Here is a 20,719-nt window from a genome sequence, read left to right as displayed (position 1 = left end):
GTGGATCATCGCGTGATCAATCGCATCGCCATTGTTTTGTTGTGCTTTGCTGCGCGAACAAGTTGAACAGAGCATATGTACAAACTGTTGGAAAAATTCATGCATATTTCGGATTAAGTCTTAATTTCCATTTGTAAAACTCGAATTCGATCATTTGGTTAGAAGAATGTCCGAAACATGTGTTTTTTCTCAATAATTCTATTTACTTCGTATGAAACGATTCATTCGAATAGACCATACTCATAGTACTTCATGCTCCATGCAATTTCAGTACTTATACACCATGTTATACAGATGTAAAAACAATCAGATCTGGAATAGAAAAGCAAAACAAGTTATTTTGATACAATTTATTGAAATACACTACTGTTGTAACTATAAGTTTCATTCTGTGCATCGCTATGTCTAATTTCCCTACGATACGTTCACCATTGGGAGAAATTGTGGCGCCAAAGCAATGTAGTACACGTAATTTCATTCTGAATGATCATATATGTCTCAAATAAAATTTCAGAGGATCACCGAAAAAACTCGTCGATATTACAATAATATATCGTCACTTGAATTTTATCTTGAATCATTTTATTTTCGAGCCGTGTGATGTAGTTTTTATACACCGTCATTTTATCATTCACACGTAAGAATTTTTAATTTTTGTCTTTACATTATATTATTTATTATTATTTTTCACCATTACTGAATGCTTTATTTGCAATTTTCTCAGTTAGAGGATTATGTCGGACCCTGGATTGTCGTTCGATGAAGAAACACTATCTCCAGACATCTTCAGCGATGTAGATAACGCGACAAATAACCCCGTTAATTCTGATGATTGTAAGATTTTAATTAAATATTTCACGTTGACGATTTAGATTTTAGAAAGGCTAAAACTTCATTCAAATCGCATATCACTTTCCGTGTTTGCTCTAAAAATTTCTTATCTCGTTATATCTCCTTTTATAAAAGCAAGCTCTATGTCTATTGACATTAATGAACCAGAGCCTTTGGACGATGTACCTGAATGGAAAGGAGTGAGCATGGACGAGATACGTAAAGGCTTAGGTGTATACGACTGTCAGGAGTTACCACCCATTTGTCCTTCTTCGTCTCATACAGTATTAATTTCGGCAAGTATTAAATTTAATTAGAAATTTTCATTAACACGCGTGGATTACAACTTGAGAATTGTTTAAAATAGTTACCATTACCAGCACGTGGAACGCCAAAACCATATCCTACGCATCAGATAGACAAATGGTACCAGGATTATGTAAGGATGCCACATTCAAAGCATAGTATATATCCAATTGACGAGGCAAGTGAATGACGATAGAAATCTAATATGTTTATATTATAATTTTATTAAGTAATATGTGCATGTTTATGTTTTGAGTAGAATGGATCTCGCCGTAATCGGAACAGGTGGGAAATAATACAACAGTCGTTACTTCAAAATTTTGTTTCTACTCATCAACTTGAAAGCGCGATACTTTCCTATAATCACATATATGCACAACGTTGGGATTTTACTGCACTGCATCATTTCTTCTCAGAGGTATCGTATCAAAGTTTATGTACTAACACTTTTCAATATCTGCTAAACAGTTCGGATATTCTGACTGCATTAATAATTTCAAACTGAAGGTAGTCGACGAAGAAGAAACAAATATCTTCTTCGAAGTATTGATGCCAAAAATGGTTCAACTTGCTTTACAACTCCCTGTTTTGGTAACTGGCCCAGTGCCTCTTTTGAAACGCCACACTAATGGAACAATCAGTCTTAGCCAGTTACAAATAGCCTCTTTACTAGCTAATGCATTTTTCTGTACATTTCCAAGACGTAACTCAACTAATCCACAGTCTGAATATGGAAGATACCCATACATCAATTTCAATAGGTATTTTTTTATGCAGTTATAGCTTTCAACCTGATTAAAGTAAATATAAAGAATTACCATTATTAATAAATGATTGTTACATATTACAAATAACGCAAATTAAGCAGTTATATACATCTAGTATATTTATGTATATTTTTGTGTAGGTTGTTTTCTGCATATAAAGAAGGAAAATGGAATAAATGTGAATCGGTAATGGAGAAAATGAAATGTATCATTCATTATTTTAAGAGAGTAACATCTAAAGGTGGGTACGTTAAGATTAGTTTGACGAGGTATCGATACAGAACAAATACATTATTTATTATAATTTTTCCATAGAGCAGCCCCGGAGGGTGTAGTAACGATACAACGGCGTTACATCCCGAAGGCGGATTGTCCAAAATGGGATGAACAAACACAAAAATTACTACCCTTGCATATTACAAGTAAAGGAACTATAGAAATGGAAGGAACTGGATTCCTACAAGTGGATTTTGCCAACAAGTATTTTATATATTTTGATAATCAATATTGACGTTCACATTCATTTGTTGTTATACATACATTCGATCTTCGCAGATATGTTGGTGGTGGCGTCCTTGGTTTAGGATGTGTACAAGAAGAGATAAGATTTGTAATTTGTCCCGAATTAATGGTAACAATGCTTGTCACGGAAAAACTAGACGATACCGAAGCACTAATTGTCAGTGGTGTCGAACGATACAGTCAATACAAAGGCTATAGTAACAGCTTTAAGTGGGTGGGGGATTATGTTGATGAAACACCTAGAGATAGCAGTGGAAGGCGATTAACATCTATCGTTGCTATCGATGCTCTTTACTTTGCGCATTCACAGTCGCAATTTAGTATAAATAATATAAAAAGAGAACTTAATAAGGTTATCATTTCATTATTATCATACATCAATGTAAACTGGTTAATCATGCAAAATCCTAGTAATCTTATTTTCAATATAGGCATATGTTGGATTTGTTGGTTGCGAAGGTAGCAAATGCAATCTTCCAGCTGTTGCAACTGGAAATTGGGGATGCGGGGCTTTTCGAGGAGATCCAAAACTAAAAGTTCTATTACAATTAATGGCTGCAGCTATAACAGGTCGATCGATGGTTTATTTCACTTTTGGAGATACAAACTTACGAGATGAAATCGCTGAAATATACACGCACTTTATAAAACATGAAATAAATATAGGTATTAGTTTATATTAAGATCTTTTTAAAACGTTCAAAATTTTTGGAAAAAATTTAATCGTGTCGTGTATTTTTCAGCTAAAATTTTTTCATTATTGGTGCAGTATCAAGAATTCGCTTCATCCGGTAACTCAAATTTTTACCGTTTCTTATACAATCGGAGTAAAATGAAACCACTGGCACAACAACATTTAAATAAGAACGGCCATAGAAACGTTCCTGCAACAAAAGATGTTGGTTTCAGAGCAAGTAAAAATAATAATGGAGAGATTTTTCACTTGGGCATAAAAAAACATTGTAAAACGGAGGAAGAGAAGATACAAGGTTGGCTGGATGATATCGACGAAGATACAATGAGTAAAAAGAAAACGGATTTTCTAAAGGGAGAATGCGTAGACGTTAATAGTGTTGTTTCGGAGAAAGAACAAATTGAAAGTAAAGATAGTACGAAGAAAAAAGAGGGACAGATTTATAATGGTGATGGGACAGAGAAGAAGAAGAAACAATCTCTGTGGGCAATTTTAGGGGACACAGGGCAGTCGAAGGCAAACCAAGAACATCGGTTATCCGGTCTTGGATTGTTGGATACTAAGCAGGAGTCTATCTCTCATTACGCGAATAACGATTGTAGTCAGTCGACCAAAGACGAAAGCCGTCAGTCACAGTCGAGACCTGTAGTTTCTCACGGTACACCGAAATCAGTACAATCCTCGAGCGGACAAAGAAAAATCTCCGACTTTTTTCAACGAACACGTTAAAGAAATTTATATGTATTTAAAAATCGATGATTTCCTTGAATTAAAATACATTTTGACACAAGACTCTAAATATACGTACTTTGTATATAATGTATAATATAATGAGAATAAATAAAAGAGTAATTTTGCAAATATTCTGGTTTAATTACCATTACTACGAAGATACCGAGCATTAACACAGATTTAAAAGGTGAACAGATCTTTGATTATTAGCAGTCACGTGACACTTATCGACGTATCGCGTTGGCTGTGGACCGAAGAAATCGTAGAATATAAAGATGGCTACTGCCACTGAAATATTAAATACTCTTACCGAGAGAGCAATTGTTCGAAAGAAAATGTAGAATTTCCCGACTTGTGACGCGTTTCAGGTAATAATTGTATAATTGTTAACGAGGACGGTAGATAAACCGCGCACCGGTGTACGAGTCTCGCTTAGAGGAATCATGGGCGGTTACGGGGAGTCATTGTAACTTCTTATTCTAACTTGACATTTTGACAGGAGATAGGCGTAAATATTGAACTGAGCGTACGATGAGAGCTAGTGTCACCGATTGAAAGTGGACTAAATTACGATGACATACGCACGAAAGATGAACGCGTACGATAAATCGAAAAGTGATATCTCGTCTTGTCTTACACAACAATGTGCCATTTTTCACATGTTATACGTGCCCCGATATGTTAACATTTCGAATAACAGCACGATAGGTGCTTAAACAGATCGTGCTACTGCGTATCAACGTTTGCACCTTTCATTATTTCATTGCCGGAAGGTTCATTCGTTCTTTCCAGAGGATATTTCAACATGTACATTTAGATTTCCTTATTTATTTATTTATTTATTTATTTCATTCTTTTACTTGATCTTTTATCGAACAATTGTTTTTACCTAAATTTTGTGCAATCGCAATCGTGAATGTTAATGAAAATTAATAAATTATAACTTTATACGTCATAAATATTATGTAGGTATAAGTATACGTACATATATTCGTTTTCTAATGTCACGAGTGATTATAAATTGTTTGAAATTAATACTCTCTGCTGTAAATATTCGATAACTTACATATTCATAAAATAGTGAAAATATTTCGCTATATAAATCTTTATAATGTAAATAATGTTCCTGTTATATCTGACAAATATTATGTCAGTGCGTTAAGAATGCAGATTTCGTTTTATGAAATGCATGACATGTAAAGATATTAATGTTCTTAATATCCGGCATAATATGAATGATGTAAGTTAAAAATCTGTTAGCTCCGTGTTTCTTGTCTTGCTTAACGTTAAATATTTGTACTTCTGTTTATTTATGTAATTAACTTTATACATTAATTTTTGTAATTTTAGCAAGTCCCAACTATGAACATAATGCGTAAACTACGAGGGGCTACTAGCGTCGGAGGTATGGGTTCTAGCAGTGCTGGCTGTTTAGATGATTGTACAGGAAGTACAAATCCTCAACATACCGCTTTGGGTCTTATGCATCTCAAGAAACTTTTTTCTGAATATACCCATCCTCCGCATCCCCTCTCAGAAGCTGAACGTAATGATAAACTATATAACATGTTGCCATTATTTTGCAAAGTAAGTTATCTCTCTTTTAATGTTTCCTACACGCATGTAATACCAATGTAAGTTTAATTTTCATCAATTTTCCTCTTTTGTAGTTGATTTACTAATTTAAATTAATTAATATCTAGGTATTTGGATCCAGTTCAACGGGAGACATAAGCGAAAAGTTTTGGGACATTTTGGCATTTACACAACAAGTATCTAAATTGATGGTATTCGAAATCAGTAGAAGGGCAAGTAACCAGAGTACCGAAACTGCGAGCTGTGCTATTGTGAAATTTTTAGAAATTGAAAATAGCGAAGAATCGAGTAACGGTTGGATGTTATTGTCCGCTCTAAATTTACTCGCGGCAAGCGATACTTCTGTAATACAGGTATATATTATTGACACAACCTACCATATTAATTAATTTATTTCATATGTATAAATATATTTATTGTTTATCAGGCAATGACTACTGCTTCTGTTCCATCAACTTTGGTAAAATGTTTGTATCTATTCTTTGACTTGCCCGAAATGATTGAGGATGAAGCTGATATTACGGATGCAAATAGTGATTTTACTCCAAAACAACGTCGAATACAGCTACAAAAAACATTTGTTCAAGTAAACATTTTGAGCATTATAGTACTGGAAATACTTAATGCATCACTTCCGTACTATGCACAATTTACATAAAATTATATCTACGCGATTTGTCGTGGCAAAGATAATGAAGCGAGTGATATAATAAATATTTCCAATACTATATGTATATTGCAATATTTAAATGGAACTTTTATTCGAAAAATTGATCGGATACATATAAAATTTATAGTTATTGGTGAGATTATGTAGTCATCCTTATCCAGCAGAAGAGCTTGCTCGCAAGGATGATCTAACTTTATTATTCTCAGCAATAACTAGTTGGTGCCCTCATTATAATGTGATGTGGCGCAAAAGTGCGGCAGAAGTATTAATGACTTTATCTCGACATGGACTTACTCAAAATGTAGTAAGTTATATTCATAGTAAGTATCACACTTTAAATTAATAAAGCGAATTGAATACTTATCAAATTTCTCACAAATATTATACCATTTTGCATTGAATACCGTATTATTTGTAATTGCAGATAAAGGATGTATAGCACTATGTGTCGATAATATGCAACGTGTACCTGAGCTGGCACCATTGGAAGTAGTGGAAATGTTTGTCACAGTATTTTGTTTTTTAAAAGATTCTAGCGAAGTGTCTCAAACGCTTCTAGATGATTTTCGTGCTTGTCAAGGATATATCTTTTTATCTGAATTTTTGTTAAAGTAAGAATTATAGAAATAGTTCTCCCATTTTGTTAACATTATTATTAAGTCTTTAAATGACTGTTCGTAATCTATAGACATGCTCCATCAAGATTAGAACAAGATACTAGAGCGGAGGCACAAGATGCCATTCGGAATTTAGTGCTTATGTTGGCATCTTTAACAATGTGCGGTCATACGGAATTAAAGCCAAGTCAAGCTAGTATGGGATCCTTGTTTCAAATGCTTGGTTTCACTCTACCGCAACCAAGTAATAGAGGTATAAATATTTTAATGTATAATTATGTATAAACACCTGCGCTTTTTTAAATAAACTTTATTGACGTATTATTATGTTTATAGGAGGAAGCGTTCGAAATATTCAAGCATTCCAAGTATTACAGTCTGTGTTTGTAAAGTCTAATTCACCACTTTTGTGTTGTACAATTCTGGATGCAATATCGAGCGTCTATCATAGCGACAATGCCAATTATTTTATACTCGAAGGACAAAATACGCTGTCCCAATTTGCAGAGAAAATTCACTTGAAAAATCGAGAAATACAAGAGAAGTTCTTTCAGCTATTAGAATTTATAGTGTTTCAACTTTATTTTGTGCCTTGTAAGGAACTTATATCTTTGTCTATACTACTGAAAACAAATAATTCAACTAGTTGCAGTATCTTATGCATGAAAGCACTCCTTCGTATACTCGGGTAATATATAAATATTATTTAATCCTAGTTTAATTACATTGTGCGTTGATTTTAATAAATCCTTCATTTTAGACTTAATAATATATTCAAAGATGTGTACAGAGAAGTGGGCATGTTGGAGGTCTTTGTCACGTGTCTCCACCGTTACGCAACTTTATTTAAGGATAAACAAGCTGCGCAGGATCAAGGATTAGGTATTAATACTTCAAATTTATTTTAAAATAAGTTTCACACTCTTGTATCCAATAGGAAAGGATAAATGAATGAATAAATTATATTTTTTAGAATACAAAATCTGCCCAGAAGACGAGCAATTGGGTGCCTTAGTAATGGAAGCCTTGACAATATTATTGGCAGGAAATGTTCAAAATGCTAATGTTTTTAGAGAATGCGGTGGAGCACGGTGCGCTCACAACCTCGTACCCTACATAGATTGTCGATTTCAAGCACTTAATATTGTTAGAGAGTTAATACTTAGTGCAGGAGGAGATGATGATATGGCGACGTTGCTAGGTGTCATGCATTCGGCACCTCCTAATGCCTTAGTCCTAAAAACGCATATATTAAAAGTTCGTTTCTGAATATTAGATAATACCACCGTTAAAGTCTTCGATACGATTATAAAATATTGTATATTTTTTAGTCTTTACTTGCTTGCTTGCGGGAATCTCATCGAACTAGGACTGTTTTTCGAAAAGTGGGTGGTTTCGTTTATGTGATGTCCGTTTTAGTATCTTTGGAAGGACAATTAGGCACTCAAAGATCGGAAAGTGCAGAACCTTGTAACGACATCATAAAAAGAACACCGCAAGAAGAAGCACAGTTACTAACTCTTTTACACGTTGTGTTTCACACTATAAGTACAGCTATGAGATTTGAACCAGCAAATGCGAAATTCTTCCATCACGAAGTAAATATCTATTTATTAATATTTTTTAAATAGATTTTGAATATTATATTACATTATCGTTAATAATCATTTTACAGATATGCCATTCCAGTTTGTGCGACACTTTACGGCTCCTGGGATGTTTTTCGTCGCAGACAAAGCTTACTGAAATAGATATAATATCAACTACGAATTATCACAACATGTTATCATCGTTATTCACTGGAAGCGTACTAGAACCTGCATTTCCAGACGCTATACCAAAGACATTAGCATACGCGTGTTTGTTGCTACGACTTTTGTATGACGTGGCGCTCGATTCTTTTGATAAGCCGAACTTGGCGAGTTTAGGGATGAGATCACCGAATCATAAGCAAAATAGCGTTGAGGTAACTTTTATATCCGATTTATAATATATAACGTTTTATGCTGTCAAATTAGGAAGCTAAATATTGCTCTTTACAACCATTTTTAGCAACAAAAATCATTTGATTCTCCGGGTAGCGGAAAGAGAAATGTTATTAATCCTTTAAACTTGAGTCCACCTACTCCAGAACCAATAGTAGTTCATCCAGGCATAGTTGTTGGAATGTTGCATTTACTTCCGTCAATCTCAGAACCATCGAATCCGCTTATGGCTTTAGCTTTACAACTATACGTCGCTGAAATCATCAAAAGTTTAGTGCGATCTGAGAGAAATCAGCAAATAATGTGTGATGCTGGAATGGCGGGTGAATTATTATCAGTAGGTAGAATTGCTTTACAGGATGAGACACATCCTTTACATCAACCATTACAGTATATCATAGAGAGACTTGCTGCCCAATCGTTAGAACCGCGTGATTTAAGGTAAGATGTTAAATGCGTTTACTAAGATGCACAACAAAGTATTAAAACATACACAGTGTACGTATGATTTCTAATGAATAAATTTCAGAGAATTTTTGCGTTTGGGTGATCCACTCTGCTGTATTTCGCTCGATGATATCGAGCCAAATAAACCTCGAGGTGGACCTGTACCACTGACGCGTATTAAAACCTTAGTGTCTATGACAACACCAAAGGATTTTCGCGCGCACGGTTCTTGCACTCTACCGCCTTTCGTAGAACTCGATATGAGCGCAGAAGGATTCGCATGCTTATATTTACCTAGCGTTGCACCGCAAAGTACAACTCCACCTACGGTTGTAGCTGCTGATAGTAGCGTAGTTGGTGGAATTGGTTCAGGTAAAGGTTTCTCAGATCTTCTTCAATTTTAAATGCTATAGCATTAAAGAAAACATTTTCTCTTTATAAATAAATTCAACAAAGAAAGAATTTTTTAGGTGACAGATTGTTTCCTCCGCAAACTGGTTTAACTTATAGCACCTGGATATGTGTTGACAAATTTAGTGATCCCAGAACTGATCCTCACTGTGTGCGATTATTGACATTAGTTCGTACTCCACAATCAGCAAGAGATTTAATTTGCTTAACTGCTGTGCTTAGTGCAAGAGATAAAGCTATTATCGTGTCTACGCAGGAAACACCTATGCCACAAAGTAAATTTTATCTTTATATGTATACATGATTATTAAACGATTAATCATTTATTTAATTCGATTAAAAATTTAGATATAAGTGAATGGGAGCCAGAGGGAACTGGTGAATGTGGTGCAAGAGTTTGGTGCCCAGATCTGCTTCACGAAGGCCAATGGCATCATATTGCTATTGTACTAAATCGTGCTGTTTTAAAAAATTCAAGTTTCTCTTTGTATTTGGATGGTCAACTAATTCATAGTCAAAAACTTCATTATATTACGCAAGTTCCTGGAGGAGGAGTAGCAAATTTGACAGTAGCATCTCCAGTCTATGGATATATAGGCACACCACCCTGTTGGCGTCGGTATTCCAAGCTTACGTGGAAACAAGGGCCGTGCCATTTGGTAGAGGAAGTATTTAATTCCCAAAATATAACAACGTTATTTAAATTAGGCCCACATTACATGGGAAGTTTGCAGGCTCCGCAGTTGTCAGGTATTAATACAAAATTTTGTATATGATTATACAATTATTAATCATGACTTCTGTTTAAATATGTACATTAAATTTTGTTGCAGGACAAGAACCTTTAATGCTTCTCGTTGCGGAGGAAAAAGTCGTGTTTGGACTAAATGCTAAAGCAGTGTCTCAATTAACATTAGCTAAAATTAGGAAAGTTTATAGCCGAGCTGATAATAAATCAATTGCCAAACAAGTACGTACAAGTATCACTATTTGTAAATGTACATTTCCAGGGATATTAATCGAATTAGAATTATTATTCAACAGCTTGGTATGTCGTCACACGAAAACGCTACACCTATTAGAATTCTTCACAATTCGGCGGGACATCTTAGCGGACCAGCACGAGCGCTTGGAGGTGTAGTTGTTGGATATCTTGGTGTTCGTGTATTCAGCCCTCGTCCCGTGGCTACGATGATCGACAATGTAGGAGGATGTTCAGTGTTGTTAGGTAAGTTTTGTAGGCTTTTAAAAATTTTATAAAAACACATTGAAATTTACACATTTTCTCAAAGCATGTTCATATACTAAGCAAAATTTTTAAGCAGTGATATATGTTTCTTTAAATAGGATTAATAGCTATGGCTCAGGATGTTGAATCCTTGTATGCAGCTGTTAAAGCATTAGTTTGTGTTGTAAGATCTAATCAAGCTGCTCAACAAGAAATGGATCGCCGAAGGGGATATCAAACATTAGCAATGTTATTGAGAAGGAAATGTCCTCTTCTAAATAGTCATATATTGCACCTTACATTCAGTCTTGTAGGTACAGTTGACAGCGGTAGGGAAACTAGTGCAATACCTAATGTTATGGCATTTCAAGACCTTCTGTGCGATTTGCAAGTACGATTCTATTTCCCTTATTGGTAACAAGTTATTTATTTTTCTGTGTAAACAGTATAAAAGTATTGAATTATCTCTTTAGGTTTGGCATGAAGCACCGGGTGAGCTTTTGAGGTCACTTTTAGAACATTTGTACGAATTAATAGCAGAATCAAGCGAGAAAAGGACAAATTTACGTTTAATGAGGGATTTGCAATTAGTACACAAGTTATTACACATTTTGAGTGATGTAAAACAAAGCAGTACAAGACAGATATTGCTTGCATTGCTCAGCATTTTATTAAGCCAGCCAAGACAAGCTGATTTACTTTGGTAATTTAACGAATTCTACGAAGTGCAATTGCATTATTATGTACCGGTATTAACGACAGTGGTGCTCTTGATAGGTTCGGTCAATTTATCGTCGCTACACTACCACAAAGTTCAGAAAAACATTTGATTCTTCGGGAAAGCGAAGGAAACAAGGAAGGAGAAGGAGAGCATATACTATTACGGAATCGTTGCTTGCAGCTTTTACATTCTCTGTTATTCAATGGTCCCAAAGTAAATGTAAAGTGAGTAAAATAAATAAGGATAGACGTACAAATGAGAAAATTCATTAAAATTTAAATTTGATATTTTTCAGTATGTGTGAAGAATTAGCTAAAGTATTAGGTTTAGATTGGATATTACTGTTTCTTCAATCTGGCCTTCATAGTACTACAGTAATATGGGGTTTGCGAATTTTAGTAGCCATTTGTTCCGTACAACCAATATTACAAAAATTTAAGGAAGGGACTAGCAATGGTGGTTGGCTACGTCACACGGACCATAATAAAATGGCATTGGCTCTCGGTATGTGTACAGCGTGTTTGTTCTAATTGAAAACGATGGAATATTTCGTAAGGAGCTAAAGGTATAAAAGAAAAGTTCTGATAAAAGTCGTTTATTATGGACAAAAAGCTTTTACATTATAAAAAAAAGAATACAAAATTTAATTCCCCATGAGATATTCTTGTATCTTCGAGTAAAAATGATATTTTATACATACATACGCGTATATAAAATATGTATTTAATATTTTGGTATCAGGTTGTCATCAACAAATTACAAGTGGTGAAACTAAACCATCTGGTCTTCATGTACCAGGGTTTCAACATTTGGGATGGTTATTACCGCAACATGTGGACCTTGTTCCTGAATTGTACTTTCTTTTTATTGCACTTATGATGGGGCAACCTGTAAAATTGTTGCCTACCGATTCAAAAGTCATTTTAAAAGTTGGTATTTTAAAAAAATCTTATATTTCATAATGTTTTACACATAGATTAAACATAAATATAATAAACGCTTTTATTTTGTATTAACAGCTTGATTTGGATAATGTATGGAATTTTTTATTTGGTGTACCTGCAAATCATACGCTATCCTCTTTCGCAAGTAGGATCAATCTTTGTCCCGAAGCGGTGGTCACTCTATTAGCGATGGTACGGACAATGTTGAATAATTACTCGATCAAGTAAGTTTTATGAATTTAATTCAGCACTCTTCTTTAGAGTATATTGTTTGCAATATAATATAATGCGTTAATTAACATCATTATTATTTAATAGCCCTGAATCTTTGCCTGATTGGTTAACCGATTATCCAGTGACAATAATACAGTTCTTATTCTTCCTGTATCATAATTTCACTGATTTTATGCAAGTGTTCATGTCTGCGGAGGTGTTAGGTGCATTGGCTGGTACTTTATTCCCAAAACCTGCAAGCTCTAGCCAAGACAGTAGCGGAGCTAGTACTCCAGCAGATGAGGTAAGGCCCTATTAATCAATAACGTTTTCCAATCAAGAAAAATTTTGTCAACAAGATATGTTTACTTCAGCAAGAACCGGTATTGGTGCGATCACCCTCAAAGGATGTCGGTTTAACAAATCATCCAGCGAAGAAATTTGTTATGGACTTCTTACGAGTTATCGTAGTAGATTCCCTTTCTTTACCGGTCAGTGGAAAATCACCACCAGCTATCGATTTAGTTTTAGAGGCATGGCCAGAATACGCATCACCGGGACAGCAGACACGTTATCAAACTGAAATTCTGTCGCTTTTAATGGAGCATTTATTAGCTGCGGATGTTTTAATTGGAGAGCAAGCAGCATTACCCGTTGTCCCTGGTGGATCGGTCAATAATATAACTAGCAATGTATGTTACGTCGCGGCTAGAATAGTTGATAAACTATGGCAAGGTAAGTTAAGAAATTGTTGCACATATAAAAGGGCCCAGTGCTAACTTCGTAAGTGTATATTTATCATTTCTATATTTGATAATATACAGGTGCTTTGACAAAAGATCCGCACGAAGTATTCGATTTCATTGTGAAGTTAATCGGACAAGCAAAAAGACGTCCTGGTGTCGTCAGTATGGAAGGTCTCCATCATTGCTTAAACAGAACAATTTTATTTTTATTATCACGAGCAACGGATTCAACAGCTGATCAAATGGCTGTGTTACAAGCATTGCATAAACTTACTACTCACAGGTAATGTCCATATCCTTTGAAATAAAATTACGAATTATAAATGTAATCTAATTCAATACGTTGTTCTATAGATTGTTAGTTTTTGGCGCTGGTAATCACGAATTAGAATTCATCGGTTGTTTAACTTACTGTTTGTTGCAACTGACAGCTGATATAAGAGTTATGCTTGATACTAACACGAAAACAATGTGGCATGTTAATCCACAAGTTGAAGCTAGCGATGACAGATTGACATCTCACCAAGGTCACAATTTGATGGCTGTTGCAGCCACGAGAGTTTGGGAAGAGCTATATGTATGTAAAAAGCCCGCGATAGAAGAAGTGTTTAAAATTACTCTGCCAGCACCAGTGGGCAATGAACGCGCTCCCGAATTATCGGTAGTAAGGGATCAGGTGAACGAAGCGGCAACTAGGCTCTGGTTGAATTATGTTACCGTGGAGAGAAAAGCTTCGTATAGGGTCCCCTGGGAACTCCAAAACCAAATACAATCGGTAGATATTCAGTTACAGGTCCTAATATCGTTTCAAGTAAAACAGAGTAAATAGAAAACCATATTATGTCTTAGAAAATCCAAAAGGTAACAGGAGGTTTAACGAGATTAGCAAGTCGAACGAAAGTTCGGAAAGAAGAATCTGTACGCGTCAGGCTGAGATTACATCAGAATACTGTGGCACAATGGACGGAGCAACACATCGCGTTAGTCCGTGAACTTGCTGCGACTAAACGTTTGCAATATATACAAACTAATCAGCATACTCAACGATACGTATACCAAGTAAGGATATCATTGGAGAAACGTAAATATGTTTTAATGTGTGATTAATAATGTATTGCTGTATAGGAATGGTTACAAACTGAAACTGAATTAACAAGAGAACGTGGTCTATGGGGACCACCAACGCCAACTAGGCTGGACAAGTGGATGTTAGACATGACCGAGGGTCCATGCAGAATGAGGAAAAAAATGATGAAAAATGAATTATTCTACATACATTATCCGTACCGACCTGAACTAGAGCATCCTGATAATGTGAGATAATATTTTTGTTGTTTAAAAAACTGACCTCAAACCAATAATAATGAATTTTATTTTACAGAAACAATTGAAGTACAAAGTTGCAACAAGCACTGACAGTAAAGAATACTATTTGAAGCAACTTGGTAATTCATCCGGTATGTTTGAACGTGAACGCGATCCTGTTATCGACGATACCCCGTTAAATGTTAACGATACCTCTACGGAAAGTGAACCACCCATGGTACCGTGTACATTAGAACGCCATGCTAGCGAACCAGATGAAGCACCAGAGGACAATGAACAAGAAGAGGATAATAATCAGACTGTTCCAGACAATCAAACTTTAATACGATTATTAGAGGAACACGAAAAAGTATGTTCTTTCCTTTTACTATAAATGCACGGCACATTATAACGCGTGTTATAAAATCCGTAAAACGATTAACGGCCTTCGTATTTTCTAGATAAGTCATATGTTCAGATGCGCTAGAATTCAAGGTTTAGATACAACTGAAGGTTTATTGTTATTTGGAAAAGAACATTTTTATGTAGTTGATGGATTCACATTGTTAAAGTCTCGAGAAATAAGAGATATCGAAAGTTTACCCGAAGCTTATGAACCGATATTGCCATCCCCGGGATCTCCTAGAAGATCCAGGGCTATGAGGCAATGTTCGAAATTTAATTACGAAGATATTAGGTAATCAGTTTTTCATAATTTTTCCATACTGACCCGAAGTACACCTAAAATTTTAAACAGTAATGACAGTGTTGTCTCGTGCGTTCTATCATAGAGAAGTACATAAGAGAAGATACTTGTTACAACCGATGGCATTAGAAGTATTCAGCGGAGATGGCAGAAATTATTTATTAGCATTTCCGCGTAAAGTAAGGAACAAAGTTTATCAAAGATTTATGACATTTGCAACGGCAATCGCTGACAGCGCGCAGCAGTCAGTTGCTGGTCAGAAAAGAACAGCAAACGTAGAACAAGCAACTGGTTTGCTTTCAAATTTAATAGGTGAAACCTCGGTTACACAACGATGGGTGGTTGGTATTTTTAATGAAATTAAATTTACGTTGTTCCTGTCGTAATTACTTCTAAAATATGTTATTTTCCAGAGGGGTGAAATATCTAACTTTCAATATCTAATGCATCTGAATACCTTAGCGGGTCGTAGCTACAATGATTTAATGCAATATCCCATATTCCCATGGATCTTAGCAGATTACGATAGCGAAGAATTGGATATTACCGATCCATCAACGTTCAGAGACTTTAGTAAACCTATGGGTGCACAAAGTCCAGAACGATTGTTACAGTTTAAAAAGAGGTAATAAAATGAATCAATTTAATCTTATGAGCAAGTAAGGAAATAACTTAATCTATTGACATCTAAATAAGGTATAAAGAATGGGACGACCCGCATGGTGAAACACCTCCTTATCATTATGGAACACATTATTCCTCTGCGATGATAGTGTGCTCTTATTTGGTAAGGATGGAACCATTTACGCAGCATTTCCTTCGGTTACAGGTTTGTAGATGGACTGTTTAAGAATTTTAATATTTAATTACAACTGAAATTATAACGTATGAGTTACAAAATTCCTTTTGTAGGGTGGTCATTTCGACTTAGCGGATAGAATGTTTAACAGCGTAAAAGAAGCTTGGCTTTCCGCGTCTAAGCATAACATGGCTGATGTGAAAGAACTTATACCAGAGTTTTTTTATCTTCCAGAATTTCTTGTCAACTCGAATCACTTTGATTTAGGTAAATACTATGCAATTAGATTTCAGGCTATTAAAAATTAACATTGCACGTTATTCTTAGGTTCTAAACAGAGCGGTGTGCAATTGGGAGACATTGTATTACCTCCGTGGGCAAAACAAGATCCTCGAGAATTTATACGTGTACATCGACTCGCTTTAGAATGTGATTACGTGTCACAGCATCTTCACCAGTGGATCGATTTAATATTCGGTTGTAAACAAAATGGTCCTGCTGCGGTTGAAGCAGTTAATGTATTTCATCACTTATTCTACGAAGGAAATGTTGATATTTATAAGTAAGATGTATTGCGCGCTACTTGATCGTTCTAATTACTTTCCGTAGCTCTAACATTATCGTCCTTTTAGTATCGATGATCCGTTAAAAAAGAACGCTACTATCGGATTTATTAACAATTTTGGTCAGATACCAAAGCAATTGTTTAAAAAGGCGCATCCTGCTAAAAAAATGACCCAAAGAACCAGTGTTATCGACCCGGGACCTATTACTCCTGGTTTAAGTATCACTACGTCTGATAAATTGTTCTTCCATAATCTTGATAATTTGAAACCATCGCTTCAGCCGATTAAAGGTTTGTTATTTCACTTTTCCCGCGGAATTCTTCATCGAATTCCTTCTATTACAATTAGCAATTTGCTTCCCAGAATTGAAGGGTCCGGTTGGACAAATACTTCACATCGATAAAGCAGTGTTAGCCGTGGAACAAAATAAAACTCTTATTCCCCCAGCGTACAACAAATACGTTGCATGGGGTTTCGCAGATCATTCCCTAAGAATAGGAAATTATGACAGCGACAAAGCGATATTCGTTTGCGAAGCTATGGTACAGAGTGGCGGAGAAATAGTTTCTTGCGTTTGTCCGTCTTCCAAATCGATAGTAACCGCTGGCACAAGCTCTGTAAGTTGTTGCCTGAATTTAGTTTCCATTCTTTCTGACAGCATTTTAAAATAGAACTGTTTCGATAGGTTGTGACAGTTTGGGAATACACCAAGAGACAACTATCCATTAAACAGTGTTTGTATGGTCACACGGACGCTGTCACCTGTTTATCATCAAGTCCCGCGTACAATGTAATCGTGTCAGGATCCCGAGATGGTACAGCAATTATATGGGATTTATCCCGATGTTTGTTTGTTCGTCAACTGCGGGGACATGCAGGGCCCGTGGCTGCAGTAGCCATAAATGAATTAACAGTATGTTACTAATGCATCCTAGAAATCGGATCATAAAAGTGACATGATCGTAAGTAACACGATTGATTATAGGGGGATATAGCAACCTGCGCCGCTACTTGGTTACACGTGTGGAGTATTAATGGCGAAGAACTTGCCAGTGTCAATACTTGTGTCGGCCGTGCTGATAGAATGCAACAAATTTTATGCGTCGCTTTCAGTCAAACTCATGAATGGGATTCACAAAATGTTATCATGACTGGATCGACCGATGGCGTAGCCCGTGTAAATATACTTCGATTAACTTCATTGAAATATTAAAACTGCATCGCGAATAAGTGAGAAATGATGATACTTTTATAGATGTGGTCGATGGATTATGTACAAGTGCCTGCGGAAGAAGAGAAACCAGAAGATGTTATCACCACCAAAGAAAAAGCCACGAAGTTGAATAAAAATGACAGCCAGAATGAAAATACAAAGAAACGAGTACACGAATTGGTTAAGCAGATGAGTATTTCCGCGGAAGGATCGAGTTTACTCGCGAAAAGCGGTTCGGAGAGTAGTCTTTCTGAGCCTGAAAATGCGAAAGAGGCATCAAGATTACACGAAGAGAAAGAAGAATGCTCCGACAATGAATCGAGCAATGGTTCCAGCAACAAACCGTCACCGCAGAACAGCAATACGCCTACTATTATGCTTCGAAAGAAAAGTCGTGGAAATCCAATGTTCCGTAAAAGCGAAGGTGGTGGGCGGGCGGATAGCGAGGGTACTCAAACAAGGTAATGTCATTTGTGAACTGTTTGGTATCAATTTCTGTAATGAAAATAATTTATAGTGAATCATCAAACAATCCTGGGGATTCGGAAGGAGCACTGCGAGCTAGTAAAAGTGACACTAGTTTGACGGACAGTTTCGTAATGGTTACGGAAGCAGATACCAAACCTAAGAAAATTAATCCACAAAATATCTTGAGAGATGGTTTTAGATGGCAACGGCAATTAGTATTTAGAAGTAAATTGACGATGCATACTGCGTACGATCGCAAAGATAACGCAGAGCCGGCATCTATAACAGCCCTTGCAGTATCACGGTAAAATATTCACGGGTTGTTATTTATTTGGAAGAATATTGATAAACAATTCTACTTAAATCTACGTGTGTACGATTAATTAAATTGTAGAGATCATAGAACGGTATACGTTGGAGATACAAGGGGAAGAGTATTCTCATGGAGTGTGTGCGAACAACCAGGACGTACGGTAGCCGATCATTGGCTTAAAGATGAAGGAGCAGATTCATGCGTTGGTTGCGGGGTCAGATTTAATCTTTACGAAAGGAGACATCATTGTCGAAACTGTGGACAAGTATTCTGTTCTAAGTAAGTTACTATTTAATTATTCTTCATCAGTTTCTTTTACGTAAATCAGAGAGAAAGAGAGTTAGAAATTGCTTTTAGTCAATTTGATAATATTTATGTGAATTTTCTCTGTACTTTTATATACAGATGCAGCCGATTCGAGTCAAAAATATCAAGGCTCGGAATTTTAAAGCCTGTTAGGGTTTGTCAAGTTTGTTATTCATCATTACGCTCTCAACATTCCGCTGAGAGTAGCACTTAAATATAGCGGCGTATTGTATGGTCTCATATAAGTTATCGGTTGTAGAGCGGATATAACGAGGATGTACATAATCACCGGTACCCCCTTTTCGTCTCTATCCGAATTTCCGCGCAATAGAAATGAAGCATGCATTTCCTTCTTTTTCTCGCATCCTACACGATATTTTATTTCGAGAAACTTGCATTTTTATACTAGAACAAGAGAGAGGATAGAAGAGCAGAGAAAGAGAGAGAGAAAGGCAGGAAAACTGATCGCTGCATTTCAGATAGTCGTCTATACGTTTAAATAATTTTTGTTACATGGGTCAAAATTGTTTTCAGTTTCTCTTTGTGTCGACAAAGTAATGGCTCGACATTAAAAATAAATCTCTAATACATTTCTGTCGATCCTATATTGCTTGTTGGTATACCCTTTAGTATTTTAATGAACTAGGGTTACTTCATAAGAACGATCGGCCTCTATCACTTTATCGACAGGTTTTGTAGTTGGTGAAATTTTAAAAGACAGTATTTGAAAAGTCTGATACATACATACAGACGCATATACGAGAGTCGAATCTCTTAATTTACGAAGCACACACGTTGCAAAGACACAAACGTGTCTTTCATTTTAAATTGTGATCTTAATCGTAATCATTTCTGATATTTTTTTACGTTGTGGTGTGTTTATACTTTATATGCTGAAGAACAATCTGTACAGTCGTGTTCTGCATTGCATACTTAATTTATATGTTGCACCAACAATTTTCGTTGCAAAGATATTATCGAAGTCTTTATGTACACGATTATGTATAATAGCACTTATTTAAGTACGCGTAGTCTGTGATTTTTCTTTCCTATTTTCATTTAACGAATTTATGACTAATAAAAATATATCAGAGGTAATCATTATTAATAATATATATGGAATATTATACTATTTATGCGATTAATTTCCCTGTCATAACGTTTACATCGTTTTTCATGTTTGAATATTATTAAACTAACTATTGTTAATATTTATTTTAAATTATAACAGAATGATACAAGATGTCAATATTGTTAACGTGTGAAAAAAAAAACATTAGATTTAATATTACCAGATTAACCAAAAATTGTATCTATACCGTGCATTACACGTATTGCTCTCTCCTTTATTCCGTTCTATCTGTAATTACTTCATGATAAAATTACTTTCTTGGTTTGTTCCCTTCTTTACATCATCATGTAATATGGCATCATGTACATAATGCAGTGTAATACGCGGTGTAATTTACTCGTAGGAATTGTCGGTAATATGTAATTTATTATTGTATTACGAAGAATAGGTCTTTTATTTTTCCATTTCGTAGTAATTGGAAACAATAATAACATCGAGACCGTCAAACTCGGCACTGCAAACCGGGAGAGGAGAGATACAC

At 35.5% G+C, this 20,719-nt stretch overlaps 2 protein-coding genes across 3 annotated transcripts; both read left to right on the top strand.

Moving 5' to 3' along the window:
- Nucleotides 1-576: 576 nt before the first annotated feature.
- On the top strand, nucleotides 577-3,963 carry LOC143425574 (poly(ADP-ribose) glycohydrolase). The gene is made up of 11 exons (XM_076898480.1): nucleotides 577-637; nucleotides 725-834; nucleotides 967-1,127; nucleotides 1,199-1,315; nucleotides 1,397-1,555; nucleotides 1,645-1,898; nucleotides 2,045-2,145; nucleotides 2,225-2,384; nucleotides 2,460-2,778; nucleotides 2,858-3,092; nucleotides 3,170-3,963. Exons 2-11 carry the CDS (start codon nucleotides 735-737, stop codon nucleotides 3,847-3,849), a joined length of 2,286 nt encoding a protein of 761 aa, XP_076754595.1. The 5' UTR covers nucleotides 577-637; nucleotides 725-734; the 3' UTR covers nucleotides 3,850-3,963.
- Nucleotides 3,964-4,100: 137 nt separating this feature from the next.
- On the top strand, nucleotides 4,101-19,597 carry Bchs (WD repeat and FYVE domain containing 3 bchs). Of its 2 annotated transcripts, none has more exons than XM_076898474.1 (45): nucleotides 4,101-4,220; nucleotides 5,203-5,439; nucleotides 5,556-5,801; nucleotides 5,876-6,034; nucleotides 6,246-6,438; nucleotides 6,543-6,729; nucleotides 6,807-6,988; nucleotides 7,072-7,423; nucleotides 7,496-7,617; nucleotides 7,709-7,992; nucleotides 8,067-8,333; nucleotides 8,411-8,701; nucleotides 8,788-9,161; nucleotides 9,250-9,539; nucleotides 9,638-9,853; nucleotides 9,927-10,328; nucleotides 10,412-10,548; nucleotides 10,623-10,806; nucleotides 10,926-11,197; nucleotides 11,280-11,509; nucleotides 11,584-11,751; nucleotides 11,823-12,031; nucleotides 12,269-12,456; nucleotides 12,547-12,695; nucleotides 12,790-12,988; nucleotides 13,059-13,419; nucleotides 13,509-13,713; nucleotides 13,785-14,205; nucleotides 14,280-14,489; nucleotides 14,556-14,744; nucleotides 14,812-15,105; nucleotides 15,197-15,432; nucleotides 15,527-15,782; nucleotides 15,855-16,066; nucleotides 16,138-16,270; nucleotides 16,354-16,507; nucleotides 16,568-16,802; nucleotides 16,873-17,096; nucleotides 17,170-17,423; nucleotides 17,492-17,719; nucleotides 17,792-17,983; nucleotides 18,062-18,480; nucleotides 18,537-18,791; nucleotides 18,882-19,079; nucleotides 19,206-19,597. In XM_076898474.1, exons 2-45 carry the CDS (start codon nucleotides 5,215-5,217, stop codon nucleotides 19,318-19,320), a joined length of 10,317 nt encoding a protein of 3,438 aa, XP_076754589.1. In that variant the 5' UTR covers nucleotides 4,101-4,220; nucleotides 5,203-5,214; the 3' UTR covers nucleotides 19,321-19,597. The 2 variants fall into 2 exon arrangements, with proteins under 2 accessions (XP_076754589.1, XP_076754588.1); XM_076898473.1 differs by lacking the exon at nucleotides 4,101-4,220 and adding an exon at nucleotides 4,970-5,092.
- Nucleotides 19,598-20,719: the final 1,122 nt, after the last annotated feature.

Source organism: Xylocopa sonorina, chromosome 7 (assembly GCF_050948175.1).
Source record: "Xylocopa sonorina isolate GNS202 chromosome 7, iyXylSono1_principal, whole genome shotgun sequence".
NCBI classification, from domain to species: Eukaryota; Metazoa; Arthropoda; class Insecta; order Hymenoptera; family Apidae; genus Xylocopa; species Xylocopa sonorina.
This window is presented reverse-complemented; position numbering and strand designations above follow the sequence as displayed.

Coding starts and splice junctions, on each gene's coding strand:
- LOC143425574 (XM_076898480.1), top strand. CDS start 735: ATGTCGGACCCTGGATTGTCGTTCGATGAAGAAACACTATCTCCAGAC. Junction 1,128..1,198: donor CTCATACAGTATTAATTTCG/GCAAGTATTAAA, acceptor TGTTTAAAATAG/TTACCATTACCAGCACGTGG. Junction 2,779..2,857: donor TAAAAAGAGAACTTAATAAG/GTTATCATTTCA, acceptor TTTTCAATATAG/GCATATGTTGGATTTGTTGG.
- Bchs (XM_076898473.1), top strand. CDS start 5,033: ATGAAATGCATGACATGTAAAGATATTAATGTTCTTAATATCCGGCAT. Junction 6,439..6,542: donor TGTAGTAAGTTATATTCATA/GTAAGTATCACA, acceptor TTGTAATTGCAG/ATAAAGGATGTATAGCACTA. Junction 17,720..17,791: donor TAGCCATAAATGAATTAACA/GTATGTTACTAA, acceptor GATTGATTATAG/GGGGATATAGCAACCTGCGC.